Raw genomic sequence first — 20133 nt, 5'->3', positions numbered from 1 at the left:
CTGAAAATTATACAACGTAGCTTAAGAAACATATACTCTTTGCGTAATTTCTTATTTCAAAAATAAATAGAATGTAAGCTGCTGTTAAAGTCTTGGTTTTACAAGTGTTGACTTTATTTGCCTAAAAGGAAAAAAAAATAGGTAAACTTACCATACAAACTGGTGAATTGTAAAAGTTGTGATGGCCATAATTACCCAACATGCTGTCTAACCAGTACAAAGGTATGCATCTTATAAAACACAAAGAACAACATTAACCACAAACTTCGGGTAGAAGGAACTCCCCCGAAGTCTTTTAAAACAAATATCAAATACCTGTGGCCAAAAAATGCAAATGGTTTCTCCTGGATGACTGGCTGCAGAGCATGAACAACTTCATCAACTAACTGGGAGATGTCATTTGCAAAAGGTTCTTCAATTCGGCTTTCTCTTCCAGGAAGCCTTAAGGAGTGCACTGGAGATGGAGAATCACAAGTGAACATGTACAGACAGTCGATGAGATATTGTGATATTATAAAAGGGCTCATATTTACCTGATGGAAAAAATTTCAAGCAAATGAATGATAACAGTTAAGTCCAGTGAGGTAAAAGTTTTACAATGTGCTGATAATAAAAGCAAGAGCATAAAATATAGCAGACTAAGTATCTGCTCACAATAAGATAAAGGGAATACCTAGAAGAGAAAGAAAAAAAAAATCAAAGAAACTGAAAATTCCATTGATGATCATGTGCTGATGAAATGCTTACCCCAACAACTATTACCTATATCAGGAAAATAAAACATCAGGTTTCAGGGGTGACCTAGACGGTCAGGAGATAAGGCACTGGAAAGCATTAAATTTGAGAGTTAGAACTGAGTCCTTTACACAAAGCCAAGAAACCTTAAATTCTAGAACCTCTGTGAAAAAGGTAGACTAGAAATAAAGTATTTATTTTCCAAATGGCAAAGGAGAAAAGAAGAACTTTCTGATTTGCTTATCTCTGGATGGAGGAAAAAATCTGCCCTTACATTTTTTTAATGAAAGCCTTGTATTTATGCAAATTTCAAGTTTATTTATGTTACCTTGGTAGACTGGAGTGCAGGTAACATAAATAAACTTCAAATTTATAGAAAGTGAAGCTGCAAAAATAACTCGAAGTGATCCTGGGCTAGTAGCACTTCAGGATGCCTAACAGAAACAATGACAAGTCATCTCCTAATGAATAAATACACAACATGAGCATCTCCAGAATCAAACATCAAGCTGATCCCAAATAACTTATTGGCTTGCTTGCTAGAGCAAAATCTAACATACTGAAAAGGAATACAACAAAATCCAGGACGCAACAATGTAAAACTCACAATGTCTAACATCTAATCAAAACTCACCAGACGTGCCAAAAAGTTGGAAGATATGACCCATAACAGGTCCAGGGGGAGCATCAAAGATAAGAAATAGACAAGAAAAAACAAACGATAGAGTCAGCAGACAAGGACCTTAAACAGTTATTAAATACAAATGTGCTCAATAATGTAAATGAAAACATGAACATGATAAGAACAGAAACTAAAGACTTTTAAAAGACTCAAATGGAACTTGTAGAGATATAAAATACATGAAAAATTGTTAAAAAAAAAAAAAACAAAAAAACACCAGATGGGATTAACAGCAGACTAGACAGGAAGAAGAAAAGATCAGTGAACTTAAACATAGAAAAAGAAACTATCTGCAATTAAGCATCTTGGCCTGGCATAGTGACTCACACCTGTAATCCCAGCACCTTGGCAGGCCGAGGTGGGCAGATCATTTGAAGTCAGGAGTTCAAGATCAACCTGGCCAACAGGGTGAAACCCCATCTCTACTAAAAATACAAAAATTGGCTGGGCGTGGTAGCACGCACCTGTAGTCCCAGCTATTTGGGAGGCGGAGGCAGCAGAATCACTTGAACCTGGGAGGCCGAGGTTGCAGCGAGCCAAGATCACACCACTGCACTCCAGCCTGGATGACAGAGTGAGACTCTGTCTTCAAAATAAAAAAAAAAAAGAAAATTAAGCATGGAAAGAACATGACAAAATAAATGCACAGCTGATGAGTATACCATGGTACCTATAAATCAATCTAACATAGGTGTAATTGGAGTCCCAGAAGGAGAGAAGAGAAGAGGGAAACAGAAAAAACATTTGAGAAAAATAGTGACTGAATATCTCAAAATTTGAAACTTACCAAGTTGTAGATCCAAGAAGTTCAAGGAAACTCAAGCAGAATAAACAATGAAAACCACACCAAGGCTTATCCATCAAATTGTTAAAAACACTTGATAAAAAGATGATCTTAGAAAACAGCCACAGAAGAGAGACATAGATACAAAGGTAATGACAAAACATTTCTTATTTATTTATTTGAGACGGAGTCTCACATTGTTGCTCAGGCTGGAGTGTAGTGGCACGGTCTTGGCTCACTACAACCTCTGCCTTCCAGATTCAAGTGATTCTCCTGCCTCAGCCTCCCAAGTAGCTGGGAATACAGGCACATGCCACCACACCTGAGTAATTTTTGTATTTTTAGTAGAGATGGAGTTTCACCATGTTGGCCAGGCTGGTCTCAAACTCCTGACCTCAAGTGATCTGCCCGCCCTGGACTCCCAAAGTGGTAAGATTACAGACATGAACCACTGTGCCCAGGCCATGACAGCACATTTCTTGTTAGAAATTATGCAAGCCTGCCAGGTGTGGTGGCTCATGCCTGTAATCCCAACACTTTGTTGAGGCCGAAGCTGAAGGTGCTTGAGTTTGGGAGAGCCTGGGCAATGAAATGAGACCTTATCTCTATAAAAAGACATTTAAAAATATTAGCTGAGTGTGTGTGGTGGTGCACATCTGTAGTCCCAGCTACTTGGGAGGCTGAGGCAGGAGGATTGCTTGAGCCTGGGAGGTTGAGGCTACAGTGAGGCATGATTGTGCCACTGCACTCAAGCTGCGAGACAGAATGAGATGGATGGATGGGTGGACAGATGAAAGAAGGAAGGAAGGGAGGAAGGAAGAAGGGAAGAGAAGGGAAGGGAGGGAAGGAAGGAGGAAGGGAAGGGAGGAGGAAAGGAAGGAAAGGAAGGAAGGGAATGTGGAAGGGAAAGAAGGAAGGAGGAAAGGAAGGGAAGGAGAGAGGGAGGGAGGGAAGGAAGGGAAGGAGGAAAGGAAGGGAAGGAGAGAGGGAGGGAGGGAAGGAAGGGAAGGAAGACAAGAGAGAGGGAGGGAGGGAAGGATGAAGGGAGTGAGGGAAATTGGGCAAGCCAGAGAACAATACTAGGGGGTAGGAAGGGAGGGAACAACTGTCAACCTGCCATTCCATATCCTGTGACAATATCTTTCAAAAGTGGAAGTTAAAGACTTTTTAAACACATAAAACCCACGAGAATTCAATGCCAGCAGACTTGCACTAAAATAAATATTAAAGGAACTTCTTCAGGTAGAATAAAAATAATGTCAGATGAAAATCTGAATCTACTTTAACAAAGGTAATCATGTAAATATATATAAAAGATTATTTTTTATCATTTTGGTTTTTCCCTACACGCTCAGAAGTTCCTACTAAACATTTTTTTTTCACTTTAAAATCACTAAAAAAGACACTGACTGTTCTCCACAAAATTGATAAGTAGGAAAGTGTTTCACAAAAGTAGCACAAAGGTCAAGAGAGAGGAATGGAATAACAGTTTTATAAGGTTCTTTCATTAAAAATGAACTGGTATAATAAAATTTGAAAGTAGACTGTGATCATTTAAAGATGTATTTTGGAAGGCTAAGTACGTTGACTCATGCCTATAATTCCAGCACTTTGGGAGGTCAAGGTGGGAGGATCGCTTTGGCTCAGGAGTCCAAGACCAGCCTAGGCAACATAGGGAGACCCTGTCTGTACGAAAAACTTAAAAAAAAAAAAAAATTAACCAAGTATGGTGGCACCTTCTTACAGTTCCATCTACTCAAGAGGCCGAAGCAGGCCAGAAATAAAAAATGACAAAATATTGCTAAATCAAAACAATACTTTTTAAACTGGAGCAATAGATCTTACTCACGGATCAGAGGACTCAATATTGTTATGATGTCAATTTTCCCAAAATGGATCTATAACTTCACGGTAATCCCAAACAAAATCTCAGCAAATTGATAATCTGATTTTAAAAGCTGTATGGAAATGCAAAGGACTTAAAATATCCAAAACAACATTCAGAAAGAAGAACAAAGCTGGAGAACTTATGCTAGTTGATATCCAAGGCTTATTATAAGGCCACAGTAATGAGGATAGTATACTTTTGGAGTAAACATAGACATATAGATCAGTGGAATAGAGAATCCAGAAACAGATCTACACATGGACTTCCAGATACTCATTTTTTTTCCATGAAGGCATCAAGGAAACATCCCAATTACCCTGAGACTGCCCTGCTGCTGGAATGAAGACACTGTGTTTCTGGTATCATATAAGGCAAGTACACGGATGGGACAGAATAGAGAACCCGGGCCAGGCACGGTGGCTCATTCCCACAATCCCAGCACTTTGAGAGGTCAAGGCAGGTGGATCACCTGAAGTCAGGAGTTTGAGTCTAGTCTGACCAACATGGTAAACCACATTTCTACTAAAAATATGAAAATTAACCGGGCATCGTGGTTCATGCCTGTTATCACAGTTACTCAGAAGGCTGTGATGAGAATCACTTGAACCCAGGAGGCAGAGGCTACGGCGAGCTGAGATTGCGCCATTGCACTCCAGAGCGAGACTCCCATCTCAAAAAAAAAAAAAAAAAAAAAAGCCCAGAAATAGACTCACATACATGTGAAAACTCAATTTATAATTCAACTGACACTTAAAACCAGTGGGGGAATGTATAGACCTCTCAGTAAGCATTGCCAAGCCAACTGGCTATTCATGTGGCATAAGTAAACTTGGATATCTAGCTCACACTATATACAAAAGACTGGCTCAAATATGACAAAAATACTTTAGAATTGATAGAAGAAAGATAGGCAAATAACTGTGACTTGGAGTTAGGGTATAGGGTTAGGTTAGGCTTGCTTTTAAAGCAAGCCGTAAAAAGCATAAAGTTTAAAAGAAGAGTAATAAGCTTGATTATATTAAAATTTAAAGCTTCTGTGAGTCAGAAGACACCACATTAAAAAGAAAGGTGGCACACACTAGAAGATATTTTCAACACACAAAACCTTCTAAAAAAAAATTAGAATCCAGAATAGACAAAGAATTTTGGCCAGGCACAGTGGCTCATGCCTATAATCCCAGCACGTGGGCAGGCTGAAGCAGGAGGATCACTTGAGCCCAGGAGATGGAGACCAGTCTTGGCAACATAGTGAGACGCTGTCTCTACAAAAAGAAAGGAAAGGAAGGGGAGGGGAGGGGAGGGGAGGAGAGGGGAGGGGAGGGTATTAACCGAGCGGCCCGGCGCAGTGGCTCACGCCTGTAATCCCAGCACTTTGGGAGGCCGAGGTGGGTGGATCACGAGGTGAGGAGATCGAGACTATCCTGGCTAACACGGTGAAACCCCGTCTCTACTAAAAATGCAAAAAATTAGCCGGGGTGGCGGCGGGCACCTGTAGTCCCAGCTACTTGGGAGGCTGAGGCAGGAGAATGGCGTGAATCCGGGAGGCGGAGCTTGCAGTGAGCTGAGACCATGCCACTGCACTCCAGCCTGGGCGACTGAGTGAGACTCCATCTCAAAAAAAAAAAAAAGAAAAAAAAGAAAATTAGCCGAGCATAGTGGTGTATGCCTGTAGTCCCACCTACTCAGGAGGCTGAGGTAGGAGGATCACTTGAGGCTGAAAAGTTAAGGCTGCAATGAGCCAAGATCATGCTACTGTACTCCAGCCTGGGCAATAGAGCAAGGTCCTGTCAAAAGAAAAGAAAGAAAAAGGAAGGGAGGAAGGAAATGAAGGAAAGGAAGGAAGGAAGGAAAGAAAGAAAAAAATTTCTACATGTCAATGAGAAAAAGACAAGCAATCAAAATGTGAAAAAAAAATCTAATCTTGTAACAAGGGTTAGTTAATGTAAAGTTAGAATAATTTCATGCACAGAGCAAAAAATTACAATGGTATTGTCAACAATATAGAGCAATAAGAATTTTCCTATACTGCTTTCGTAGCATAAATTATTATAATTCCTTTGGAGAACAATTTGACAATATTTCATGTAGTTGGAGATATTCATACTCTACCACCCAGAAATTCCATTCCTAGATGTAGACTCTCTCGTACATGTATGTAAGAAGACATGTGTAAGATGCTCATAGAAGCCCTGTTTATACTAATAGTAAAAAAATGAAAATGACCTTAATGCCTGAGAACCAAATAGATACATAAATTGTGATATAGTCACAGAATGGAATTCTAAAAAATAGACTGAGGGAAAAGCAAGTTTCAGAGAAATGTTTACAATATGAAACATTCATATGGGCCAAGTGCAGGGGCTCACACCTATAATCCCAGTACTTTGGGAAGCCAAGGCAGGTGGATCACCTGAAGTCAGGAGTTCAAGACCAGCCTAGCCAACACAGTGAAACCCTGTCTCTACTAAAAATACAAAAATTAGCTAGGCGTAGTGGCACATGCCTATAATCCCAGATACTTGGGAAGTTGAGGCAGGAGAATCGCTTGAACCCGGGAGGTGGAGATTGCAGTGAGCAGAGATTGTGCCACTGCACTCCAGCCTGAGGGACAGAGTGAGACTCTGTCTCAAAAAAAAAAAAAAAAAGTATATAAAGTTAAAAATATGAGAGATTAAACTATATCTTGCTTAAGCCAAGGTTTGAGGAGGCCACAAATGGAGAGGGAGACTTCAATTATATTGGTACTGTTTTATTCTATAAGGGGAGCAGTGAACACGGTAAAGTTTATGGTATGCATTTTTATAGATCAACTATTTGAAAACGTGTTTAAAGGAGTGACCTTTAATTGTCTATATTGAACCATCAGGTATTGATTAAAAACCTCATATAAAAGTATTTCCGATAATTTCTAAAAAGGCCTTTAGGAATTACAGGGCTCTCTTCTTCCAATGAATGCATTATTTTGTTTGAGACTTGATGTCAGAGCATCAAACAGCACAACACTCCAACTTAGATGAAATTAAACCAGAAATAGTGGAAACGAAAGAACACTGTAACTCAGATATGTAAAATTCTTCATAGAAATAGACCAAAAAAAACCAAAAAACAAAAATGCACAAATAGCTGACAGAATAGTGGACAGAAATGGATTAAAAAGACAAAAATTATTTCAAAAATGACTAAAAGTTGCCCATGACACAGCGGATGCAAAGTGCTCTATTGAGTTGGATATGCAGTACAGGAAAAAGAGCTAGGAAACAAAAGTGGGACAGAGAAAACATTACAAAACAAAGTAGTAGTAATGGAAGGGAAAACATTACAAAACAAAGTAGTAGTCATGGAAGGCAGAAAAGGTTCCAGCATAGGAACATATGGAGAGCCTCAGGAAAACTAAACAAAATAAAACACTGGAAAATAACCAATATTTAATTCATGCAAACTTCCTGTTGGCAGCCACGAATCCGTAGTGGCTCTGCAACAACCTCGATGCTTGTAGAAGGAGGTAGAGTAGAAGGAAGAATTTGACTGAGGGGCATTAGGCAGAGTGAGAGACTGAGGCAAGTTTTATGGCAGGAGTGAAAGTTTATTAAAAATCTTAAAAAGGCCAGGCACAGTGGCTCATGCCTGTAATCCCAGAACTTTGGGAGGCCGAGGTGGGTGGATCACTTGAGGTCAGGAATTTGAGACCAGCCTGGCCAACATGGTGAAATCCTATCTCTACTAAAAATACAAAAATTAACTAGGTGTGGTGGCAGGCTCCTGTAAAATCCCAGTTACCTGGGAGGCTGAGGCAGGAGAATTGCTGGAACCCAGGAGACAGAGGTTGCAGTGAGCCGAGATTGCGTCACCGCACTTCAGCCGGGGTGACAGAACAAGACTCCATCTTAAAAAAAGAAAAAAAAAAAAAAAGCTTAAGAGGATTGAGCACAGTGGCTCACGCCTATAATCCCAGCACTTTGGGAGGTTGAGGCGGGTGAATCCTTGAGCGAGTAAGATGCCAGCCTAGACAAGGTGGCAAAAGCCCATCTCTACAAAAACAACAACAACAAAAATACAAGAAAAGAAATTAGCCAAGCGTGGTAGCTTTTGCTTGTGTTCCCAGCTACTTGGAAGGCTAGGGTGGGAGGATCGCTTGAGCCTGGGAGGTTGAGGCTGCAGTAAGCTGCGACTGCACCACTGCACTCTAGCCTGGGCAACAGAGCAAGACCCTGTGTCAAGAAAAAAAAAAAAAAAAAGCTTAGAACAGAAACAAAAAAGGAAGTGAAGTGTGAAGTACACTTGGAAGAGGGCCAAGTGGATGACTTGAGAGATCAAGTGCCCTGTTTGACCTTTGACTTGGGGTTTATACATTGGCATGCTTCAGAGGGTTCATCCCTTCTACTCTGATTCTTCCCTTGGGGTGGGCTGTCTGCATGTGCAGTGGCCTGCCAGAACTTGGGAGCGGCCACGTGCCCAGTGTGTTTACTGGAGTTGTATGCACGCTCACTTAAAGCATTTTTCCCTCACTAGTTTTTCTGGAAGAAGGACCAGTTAAACGCCACCATTTTGCCTCTTAGCGCACATGTGTGAATCCACTTGACCAGCTTCTGAAATCTTATCAGGAATCTGCCGATTGCCAACTTTCAGTGTGTTGTAGCTATTGGGGGACTGCCTTTCCCTAGAACTGGTGGTGACTAATTATTATTTTAGAGAGGCAGTTTAACAACTGCCTGACCATCACCTCGCTATCACTTGACATTCCTGGCTGGGGGTGGAGGGGCCTCTCCTGCCTTGTTTATGTCTTAACTACCTACTGTAACATTCCCTGAAATAGAATAAGAAAGAAAACTACATATTAAAAAAGCCTATCATATGCTTGAGAAACTTGACCCATAGTAGTTGCATTAAAATGTTAGAATTGGAGGATCTGTGGCCGGACACGGTGGCTTACACCTGTAATCCCAGCACTTTGGAAGGCTGAGGCAGGCGGATCACTTGAGGTCAGGAGTTCAAGACCAGGCTGGCCAACATGGTGAAACCCCGTCTCTACTAAAAATACAAAAATTAGCCAGGCATGGTGGTGCATGTCTGTATTCCCAGGTACTCAGGAGGCTGAGGCAGGAGGATCACCTGAACCTGGGAGGCAGAGGCTGTAGTGAGCCGAGATCACGCCACTGTACTCTAGCCTGGGTGACAGAACGAGACTCTGTCACGATAAAAGGAAGAAAAAAAGCAGCCCTCCAAACAAATTACCAAGTCATTTATAAAAGAAGCAAATTGGGATGGTATCACACTCTTTGATAACAAAATCTGAAACAAGATAAAAGTCAAACAAATTGTTAAAGAAACTCAAAAAAGTATACACATCACGAATTTATCTCCTGGCCAGATATGGTAGTTTACACCTGTAATCCCAGCACTTTGGGAGGCCAAGGTAGGGGGATTGTTTGAGGCTAGGAGTTCAAGACCAGCCTGGGCAACAAAGCAGGACCCTGTCTCTACAAAAAAATTTTTTTAAAAAAGAAAGAATTTATTTCCAGTATCAAAGCAGTCTTACAGATGCAGGAACTTAGCATCTATTGGAATCATGAGTCTGCCTGAAGAATCTACTGATACAGCAATCAACTATAGCCCATGGGTCAAAGCCAGCAGCCACATTGGTTTTATTTATTTGTTTATTTTAGGCAGAGTCTCACTTTGTTGCTCAGGCTGGAGTGCAGTGGCGTGATCTCAGCTCGCAGCAACCTCCGCCTCCCGGGTTCAAGCGATTCTCCTGCCTCAGCTTCCTGAGTAGCTGGGATTATAGGCGTGCACTACTACACCCAGCTAACTTTTTGCATTTTTAGTAGAGACAGGGTTCACCATGTTGGTCAAGCTAGTCTTGAACTCCTGACCTCAAATAATCTGCCCGCCTCAGCCTCCCAAAGTGCCAGGATTACAGGCGTGAGCCACCATGCCCAGCCTGCAGCCACATATTCTGGTAAATAAAGTTTTACTGGGACACAGCTGTGCTCATTTTGTATGCATTGTCTGTGCTTGCTTTTGTGAGACAATGACAAAGTTGCAGCAAGGACTATATGTCCCATAAATGTGCAAATATTTACTATTAGGCCCTTTACAGAAAAAGCTCACTATCCTTGTACTAGAAGACAAACTTCATCCAGTCAATACATGATTAGGGAAAGTTTGGCAAAAGGACTGGTGGTGAGCTTTGAAGACTTTTTTGTGTTTCTAAGACTAAAAAAAAAATTAGGGATGATGTTATATGCTCTGACAGAGTAGAAATAATACAACCGTTTTTAGAGAGGAGAAGGAAGAAAAAAGAAAATACAGTAAGTTCATTGATTTCATACAGATAGTAAGTGTGTCTCTAAGAATACTGTCAGAAGAGGGAAAATGTGAAAGAAAAATTTTCCAAAATTGCCCAAGATGTCCACAGATTGGACAGATGTGTAATAAAAACAAGCCTCTGAATTAAAGCTGAACTCTCAGCTGCAAGTCTTGGAGCCATCAAATTAGATGGCTGATCCCGATCAGATGAAGCACAGAGATGAATTAAATCAGTCATGGTTCTCCAGACCTTAAGATGTCTACATACTTGTTAACTTTTTATGCTATATACTTTAGCCAGTCATAATTGTTAAGAATTCTGATTGTTAACAATGTGAATTTAGTAGAGACTGTGAAACCCTATCTCTACTAAAAATACAAATATTAGCAAGGCGTGGTGACATGTGCCCATAATCCCAGATACTTGGGAGGCTGAGGAAGGATTATTGCTTGAACCTGGGAGGCAGAGGTTGCAGTGAGCCAAGATCATGCCACTGCACTCCTGCCTGTGAGACAGAGCAAGACTCTGTCTCAAAAATAAAAAAAGTAATAAACCATCTTGAAATCAGCCACAGAAAAACTACAATTGCACATAACATTAAAAAAAAAAAGGTGCATATAGTAAATCGAACAGCATCCACTAAAACAATAAAACAAAGAACTATGGCTAATAAGGCAATAGACACATGCATAACAATTTTTAATACTTTTATTTTTAACCTAAAAAAAATTATTATTATAGAGGCCAGCTGCAGTGGCTCACACCTGTTACCCCAGCACTTTGGGAGGCCAAGGCGGGTGGATCACCTGAGGTCAGGAGTTTGAGACCAGCCTGGCCAACATGGTGAAACCCCATCTCTACTAAAAATACAAAAATTAGCTGGGCGTGGTGGTGCGTGCCTGTAAGTGCAGCTACTTGGGAGGCTGACGCACAAGCATCGCTTGAACCCGAGAGGTGGAGGTTGCAGTGAGCCGAGATTGCGCCACTGCACTCCAGCCTGGGTGACAGAGCAAGACTCTGACTCAAAAACAATAAATAAATAAATAATTATTATTTTAGAGACAGGGTCTCACTGTGTTGCCCAGACTGGTCTTGAACTCCTGGCCTCAAGCAATCCGCCTGCCTCAGCCTCCCAAAGTGCTGGTATTACAGGCATGAGCCACTGCACCTGGATTTATAGCAGTCTTTTTAGATTATATTCAAAAGCAAAGCAGAAAAAGGGAAAATAGAACACATCATGGGAAAAATTGGAAACAATTGCAAGATGGTAGATTCAGTTCAACCATATCAATAATTATACCAAAGACAAATGCAGTATTAGAATATCATCTCCTAAAAGGTCCTTCTGCCACTAATGATAAGAACAAAGTAAAGGCAACTTACTTTAGAAATATAAAAGTTACCCTATGGAAGCGTAATCTTGAAAGTTTATTATTAACTATCTACCAGGAAGGAAAGTCTTGACCAAACTTCAAATTCTAATACATTTATGTCATCTGCCCTTATAAATTGTTTAAATGATGTTAAAAATGAACATACCTTCCAGTGAATCATGAGTATCTTGTCCCCATTTGGCAAAATGAACTGAGCCACCTGCTACCCAGGGAAAGCAAATCAGCTTAAAAGTTGCCTCAGGGTTTTTGTATAAGCAGTTGAAAACCTTTTCATTCCTAGGGAGAAAATTCAAATATATGTAACATTATGTATATCAATTAAGTTCCCCATACTGAATTACCTGTGTTTTAATGAAAATCTTTATTAATTATAAGAAAATGTGTTCAAATATAAAGTGATTGCAAATTTTTCCAATAAGAAAGGGCAAAAAAGGTTTTTACAGTCTGTGTTGACAATATGAATACATAGACTTTTAGGACGGGGCATGGTAGCTCATGCCTGTAATCCTAGCAATTTGGGAGGCCAAGGCAGGAGGATCACTTGCAACCAGGAGTTTAAAGCTAGTCTGGACAAGACAGTGAGACCTCATGTCTTCAAAAAAAATTGAAAGTTAGGTTGGCATTGCAGTACACAGCTATGATCCCAGCTACTTGGGAGGCAGAGGCAGGAGGATCTCTGGAGCCTAGGATTTTGATGGTGCAGAGAGCTATGACTGCACCACTGAATTCCAGCCTCAGTGACAGAGTAACATCTTGCCTCTAATTTTTTTTTTTTTTTTTTAAGACCTAGTCTCACTTTGTTGCCCAGGCTGGAGTGCAGTGGCACGATGTTGGTTCACAGCAACCTCCACCTTCCAGGTTCAAGTGATTCTCCTGCCTCAGCCTCCCAAGTAGCTGGGATTACAGGCAAGTGCCACCACACCCAGCTAATTTTTTTATGTTTTAGTAGAGACGGCGTTTCTCCATGTTGGTCAGGCTGGTCTCGACCTCCCAACCTCAGGTGATTCACCCGCCTCAACCTCCAAAAGTGCTGGGATTACAAACATGAGCCACCACGCCCAGCCCTTGTCTCTAATTTCTAAATTAAATAAACTTTTAGGGATGTAGGTGAAATTGTCACATACCTATATATAACATTCAGTAAGTGCATTTTATATGCACACTTGAAGTGACATAAATGTTAATTTAGAAATTGCCTTTTTCACAATTTGGTGAATACTTTTATCCAAACCGTTCATGGACAGCTTCGATCTTGGTATCTTCATGATCTCCAGAGTCACTTTTCAAGTTATATGTCAGTTTTATAGAGCATATAATTTTGACTTCCTTCTGAATGTTTGATAAACAGTGCTTTATACATTTACTTATAGGCTGGGCTCAGTGGCTCATGCCTGTAAGCCTGGCACTTTGGGAAGCCAAGGGAGGCAGATCACTAGAGGTCATGAGTTCGAGAGCAGCCTGGCCAACATGGCAAAACCCTGTCTCTATAATAATACAAAAATTAGCTGGGTGTGGTGGTGGGCAACTGTTGGGAGGTTGGGGCAGGAGAATTACTTGAACCCAGGAGGCGGGGGTTACAGAGAGCCGAGATCGCACCACTGCTCTCCAGCCTGGGTGAGAGTGAGACTCCATCTCAAAACAAACAAACAAACCAATCTACTTATAATGTCACTGGAATTTTATTCCAAGATCCAAGTACCCAATCAGGTGATATTAGGAAAAGTTCTTTTTGAAAAAGTCATCCTATCTGTACACATTTGCGCTCGCCACAATTTCAATGATTTCTATAAAGTTTCCAAATTGACCATTAAATTCCTTACAAAGATATATAATATTCCCAAATGTGAGGTTCTAAACCCTAGTATAATGATGAAATCTGTTATACCCCTCTCTTGTGTTTTCAGTTGATCTCTACAAACATCGAAAACTAACACCAACTGATACCTTTTCAGGTTAACTTGTGTTCTGTAACGGGTACTTTGTTCTTCATAACAAGATAATTGAGAACACCCATAAAATGAGAGATTTTAGATGAACCTAGGCACAAACGAAAATTTTTTTGGCGGGGCAGGGGGTAGATAATTTCTGGAGAAAAACTCCCTGCTGTTTACTTGGGCGCTTATGTAAATATTTACTAGTTTAAAGATAAAGGCAAAAAAGACGAATTATTTTTTATTTTATTTTATTTTATTTTTTGAGATGGAGTCTCGCTGTCAACCAGGCTGGAGTGCAGTGGTACGATCTCGTCTCACTGCAACCTCCACCTCCTGGGTTCCAGCAATTCTCCTGCCTCAGCCTCCTGAGTGGCTGGGATTACCACCATCCTGAGTGTGCGCCACCACACCTGGCGAAATTTTGGTATTTTTAGTAGAGATGGCGTTTTGCCATGTTGGCCAGGCTGGTCTTGAACTCCTGACCTCAGGTGTTTCACCTGCCTCAGTCTCCCAAAGTGCTGGGATTACAGGCATGAGTCACTGCACCTGACCGAGAAGCCTCTTTCAAACTCAAAAGGGAGCCGCACAAAGGCAGGGTATCGGAGCCCCTGGGATGGAGGAAGAGCCTGGTGGCGCAAGGAGTGACCTACCTGGTTCTCTTAGCTTGGTCTCCTCTGTCCATGCTGTGAGGTGAGGGGGCAAGATTGCTGGTCTCTGCGGTGTGTTGAATGCCCAACAGCACTCAGTTCCTCTTGAGAGGCAGAACCTCTGCTCAGCCTTGTGCACACAGAAAAGTGAGTAGATTTCTGTTTAAAGGCTCTGACTCTTATTGACTGCTCCAACTTCTGTTAAAAACGAAGAGGGTTAGAGGCAAAGGAAGGAGAAGACAGAGAAGAGAAAAAAAAAATGACAGTGGTGATGACAAAGGAGAAGAAGAAATGGGTTAGAAGCAACACAACTGATGTTATTCAGATAAGGAGTCACCACCCTTCACCGCACCCCGTTCATATCCAATTCGCATTAACCGCCTCCACTGTCAGGACTGCCCACATATATACAGAAAGACAAAGATGCAACATTTCCAGACTCTAGCCATGAAACAAGCCTCCTCCTAAAAGAACAGAAAACATTCCATACATACTAGAAAATTAGGGTAAGGGTGAGGGATGTTTGTTTTGACAACAGAGATATCCTAGCTTTCTAGGTGTTTATAAAGTTGTGCTCCTTTAAATCTCAAGAAAGAGGCTGGGCATGGTGGCTCATCCCAGTACTTGAGGTCAGGAGTTCGAGACCAGCCTGGCCAACGTGGTGAAACTCCCATCTCTACGGAAAATACAAAAATTAGCTGGACATGTGTCACATGGCTGTAATCCCAGCTAGTCGGGAGGCTGAGGCAGGAGAATTGCTTGAACTCGGGAGATGGAGGTTGCAGTGAGCTGAGATCGCACCATTGTACTCCAGTCGGAGCAACAGACTGAGACTCCATCTCAAAAAATAAAATAAAAATCTCAAGAAAGAGGGATTCTAAAAAAAGGCTTCACTGCTGTGCCAAACTTCCCATTTTACAAGCTTCAAATATTCAGAAAAGGGAAGAAAAATACCGAAAGATCTGTTATTTATTTATTTATTTATTTATTTATTTTTGAGACAGAGTCTCACTCTGTCACCCAGGCTGGAGTGCAGTGGCTCTATCTTGGCTCACCTCCCAGGTTCCACCTCCCAGGTTCAAGTGATTCTCCTGTCTCAGCCTCGCAAGTAGCTGGGATTACAGGGGCCCGTCACTGCGCCCAGATAACTTTTGTATTTCTAGTAGAGACAGGGTTTTGCCATGTTGCCCAGGCTGGTCTTGAACTCCTGACCTCAAGTGATCCACCCACGTCAGCCTCCCAAAGTGCTGGGATTACAGGCATGAGCCACAACACCTGGCCAGATGTGTTATTTATTTATTTATTTAGAGACTGAGTCTCGCTATATCGCCCAGGCTAGAGTGTGGTGGCGCAACCTGGGCTCACTACAACCTCTACGTCCCAGGTTCAGGTGATTCCTCTGCCTCAGCCTCCCAAGTAGCTGGGATTACAGGCACCCGCCACCATGCCTTGCTAATTTTTGTATTTTTAGTAGAGACAGGAGTTTCACCATGTTGGCCAGGCTGGTCTTGAACTCCTGACCTCAAGTGCAGTTCTGTCATTTATAAAGGTCTTTATCTTCTTACTTCCTAGGAGCTCTCTGGATCCCAAGTATTCATTTTAAGGCCACAGTTAACTTGACAGGCTTAGTTGTGACTTTCAACACAGTTCCAGAGAGCCCAGGTGAATCCCTCAGCCTCCAGTTTTTATCACGTAGTGGAGGACATTTTTAGGAACAGAAAGATGTTCCTAAATAGAGGAAGAAAGTTTATGGAGGGTGGGGAGCCCATCTGTTTGTTTCTTAGAGCCTTTTCTTAGTAATTCTGGGCCAGAGCCATCATCACCTCTCAGAAAAAAATCACCTGAATGACTCATGAGGATTTCACGTACTTTATGTGGAAATAGTTCTTTCTTAGGTAATCATATGAAAGGCAGAAAAAGACAGCAAGTTCTTCCAAGGAAAATAGGCAGTCAGAGCTGGGATACAAATTTTTTGGTGTTGAGAATTAAAAGTTGTTACGGAGCATTACAAAGTTTTCATAAAAGTAGGTTGTGTTCCTGCAACCCTTTCTAATTGAAGGACATTAAAACCTTGTTTTGTATTATTTTTTTGACTTGGCACAGTCTGTGATCAATTAATACCTGGGAGGATTAAACATTTAACCACTGTCCAAGTTGACTCAAGAAATGTTTTCCAAGTTGAGTAAAATGTCCTGGGTTTTGTTTTCAACACTGGAGGGATCCTCCGGTAAAAATAACAGTGACTCTCTCCTCAAAGTTAAATCTCTAGATGCTTTCATTTCATTGAAGTACCAGATGAGAGAAGAGGGAGAGTGGGACAGAGACAATACTCCAGAGATAATGGCTTAGATTTTTGTGGAACTGATGCATAAAACTAGTCCAAAGATAAAACATGCCCAGCAAATGTCCAGCAGACTAGATTACCAAAAAAGCAATCTTTATAGAGATGCATTACAATGAACCTGCAAAACAAAGAAACACAGAAGAAAACTATTAAAAGGAGCCAGGAGATGAGAAGAAGTGGGCATGGACTCATAGCAATGCAAAAACATAGAAGAGAATAGAATGATATCTTCAAGTACTAAGAGACAAGAACTGCCAAATTCGAATTCTATACCCAGTAGAAACAGCTTTTAGGAAACAGGACAATGTGAAGACATTTTCAGACAAGTAAAAACTCAGTTTGTCACCAGGAGACACTTTTTAAAGAAACGTTAAAGGATATACTTTGAGCAGAAAGTAAATGATCCCAGATGGAACATAGGAGATGCAAGGAGGAATGAAAAAGACAGTGATAAATATGTGAGCTAATGTAAATGAACATTGATTACATAAAATGGTAATTGTAATGTGTGGTGGACCTTAAAATATATACAAAATTAGGGACAGATGCAGTGGCTCATGCCTGTAATCCCAGCACTTTGGGAGGCGAAGGTGGGTGAATCACGAGGTCAGGAGTTTGAGACCAGCCTGGTCAACAAGGTGAAACCCCATCTCTCCTAAAATTCAAAAATTAGGTGGGCGTGGTGGCAGATGCCTGTGATCCGAGCTACTTGGGAGGCTGAGGAAGGAGAATTGTTTCAAACCGGGAGGTGGAGGTTGCAGTGAGCTGAGATTGCGCCATTGTACTCTAACCTGGGCGACAGAGCAAAACTCTATGAAAGAAAGAAAGAAAGAGAGAAAGAAAGAGAGAAAGAAAGAAAGAAAGAAAGAAAGAAAGAAAGAAAGAAAGAAAGAAAGAAAGAAAGAAAGAAAGAAAGAAAGGAAGGAAGGAAGGAAGGAAGGAAGGAAGGAAGGAAGGAAGGAAGGAAGGAAGGAAGGAAGGAAGGAAGGAAAAGAAAGAAAGAAAGAAAGAAAGAAAGAAAGAAAATATGTATATATAAAATTAAAATACAAGGCAAAATAATGTCAAAGTCAGCAACAGGCAAAGAAAGGTCCTTACATTATCTGTGAGTTTTTACTCAGTTTAGACTGTATAAATATGCATGCCTTAATTTCTCAGGCTAGCCCTTAGAAGAACAGAAACAGACTGTAAATCATCCAAACTGGGAGAGACAAATGTTTGTTTAATCAACAAGAGAACTGAGAAAAGGAAAGGGAAAGAAACATAGAACAGGTAAAGCGAATAAAAAGTAGAATGCAAGATGACAGATTAAACCCCAGATACCAGTGATTATATTACATACAAACAGACTAAATTCTCTAGTTATAAAGCAATATTCACAGATTAGCTTAAAAGATAATCTAATTATAGGCTGTGCACATGAGACATATCTGAGAAGGTATTACTCTTAGGATTTTTAGATAATTGAAAATATAAAATACTCACTTGCCAGGTTTTGAGATGAACTCTGAGCAAACAGTCTGAAAGATGACCTTCTTTGCATAGCCACAGAAAGAGAGGGCACAGGAAATGAGGTAATCTCAGAACATTATGAAAGAACAACAAAAAGAACAAAGCAGGAAGAACAACATGGGCTATGGCCCAGAAGAGACACAATGCACCACCTATTAGGAAAAGAAAAGCAGTTAACTAAACTGGAAGGCAAGGCCGGTGTGGTGGCTCATGCCTGTAATCCTAGCACTTTGGGAGGCCTAGATGGGCGGATCACCTGAGGTCAGTAGTTCGAGACCACCCTGGCCAACATGGAGAAACCCTGTCTCTACTAAAAATACAAAGTTAGCTGGATGTGGTGGCGCATGCCTATAACCTCAGCTACTCGGGAGGCTCAGGCAGGAGAATCCCTTGAACCCAAAATGCAGAGGTTGCAGTGAACTGAGATCGCGCCATTGCACTCCAGCCTGAGCAACAAGAGCGAGACTCTGTCTCAGAAAAAATAAAAAAGAAAAAGAAAAAATAACTGGAAGGCAGAACGGGGGAGAGCAAGTGGTAAAAGAAGAAATGAGAAAGTAGTTAGGAGGCAGGTTATCAATGACTTTATAAGCAAAAACTTTTAAGGAGTCGGGACTTGATCTTAAGAGGAAGAGAATCTGGTGGGGCATGGCGGCTCATGCCGGTAACCCCAGCACTTTGGGAGGCTAAGGTCGGTGGATCACCTGAGGTCTGGAGTTTGAGACCGGCAGGCCAACATGGTGAAACTCCATCTCTACTAAAAACTACAAAAAATTAGCTGGGCATGGTAGTAGTCACCTGCTACTGGGGAGGCTGGGGCAGGAGAATCACTTGAACCTAGGAGGCAGAGGTTGCAGTGAGCCGAGACTGCGCCACTGCACTCCAGGGCAACAAGAGCGAAATTCTGTCTAAAAAAAAAAAAAGAAAAGAAGAAGAGAATCCACTGGAAGGTGGAAAAATGTGAATTGACTTTCAGAATGACTGACTGACAGTAAAAACAAGTTAAGAGGCTGTTTTAGAGATCTAGACGTTTAAGAGTTATACCTGGTCTTATGATATTAGCAAACACATAACACTAGGGGCCAAACACCCTTCTAAGCTTTCAATACCTATTAAGACTTTTCATGTTTACAGTCATGTAGGCATTATTTACAAGAATAATTAAGGTATTATGTCCCCCATTTTGAAGATTAAAAAAAGCTAAGGCACAGAGAGGTTAAGTAACTGACTGAAAGACACGTGGCTAGGGAACAGACCAGAGGGCAAACCCAAGTAGTCTGGTTCCAGAAACTATGCTGTTCACCCCTAATGCATTCTGCCTTTGTGCTAAAGTGGAGGAGCTGAGGATGAAAAGAAGGCTTGGGTTCCTCAGCTATTTTGACCATGAAACCAGTAGGAATTGATCATTTCTTAGATATGGAGACCATGGGAGAGGGAGGAAGGAAGTGTGATGTCCAGCTATTTTATAGCACAACAGAGTGACTGTAGTCAATAATAACTTAAGTGTACATTCTAAAATAACTAGAAGAGTATAACTGGATTGTCTGTAACACAAAGGATAAATGTTTGAGAGGATGGATACCCCATTCTCCATGACATTATTTTACATTGCATGCCTGTATTAGAACATCTCATGGGCTGGGCGCGGTGGCTCACGCCTGTCATCCCAGTGTGTCCGGAATTGGTGGGTTCTTGGTCTCGGTGACTTCAAGAATGAAGCCGCAGACCCTTGCGGTGAGTGTTACCGTTCTTAAAGATGGTGTGTCCGGAGTTTGTTCCTTCAGATGTTCAGATGTGTCTGCAGTTGCTTCCTTCTGGTGGGTTCGTGGTCTTCGCTGACTTCAGAAGTGAAGCTGCAGACCTTCGCAGTGAGTGTTACAGCTCTTAAAGGTGGCACGTCTGGAGC

The 20133-nt window shown here is 41.4% G+C and overlaps 1 protein-coding gene across 2 annotated transcripts in view; it reads right to left on the bottom strand.

Moving 5' to 3' along the window:
• LOC114670087 (S-acyl fatty acid synthase thioesterase, medium chain-like) overlaps positions 1 to 18247 on the bottom strand; it is a 30124-nt gene extending 11877 nt beyond the window's left edge. The window contains exons 1-4 of one of the 2 annotated variants that reach the window (XM_077945854.1): positions 18204 to 18247; positions 14378 to 14572; positions 11939 to 12069; positions 316 to 454 (exon numbers count right to left, since the gene is read on the bottom strand). In XM_077945854.1, coding sequence (XP_077801980.1) covers positions 316 to 454; positions 11939 to 12069; positions 14378 to 14409 — 302 coding nt within the window. In that variant the 5' untranslated portion in view covers positions 14410 to 14572; positions 18204 to 18247. The remainder of the gene's footprint in view (positions 1 to 315; positions 455 to 11938; positions 12070 to 14377; positions 14573 to 18203) is intronic. The other variant, XM_077945855.1, reaches the window with a different exon arrangement.
• Between the last annotated feature and the right edge of the window lie 1886 nt (positions 18248 to 20133).

Source organism: Macaca mulatta, chromosome 9, assembly GCF_049350105.2.
Source record: "Macaca mulatta isolate MMU2019108-1 chromosome 9, T2T-MMU8v2.0, whole genome shotgun sequence".
NCBI classification, from domain to species: Eukaryota; Metazoa; Chordata; class Mammalia; order Primates; family Cercopithecidae; genus Macaca; species Macaca mulatta.
The sequence above is the reverse complement of the archived record's forward strand: the minus strand, read 5'-3'. Positions and strand labels throughout refer to the sequence as shown.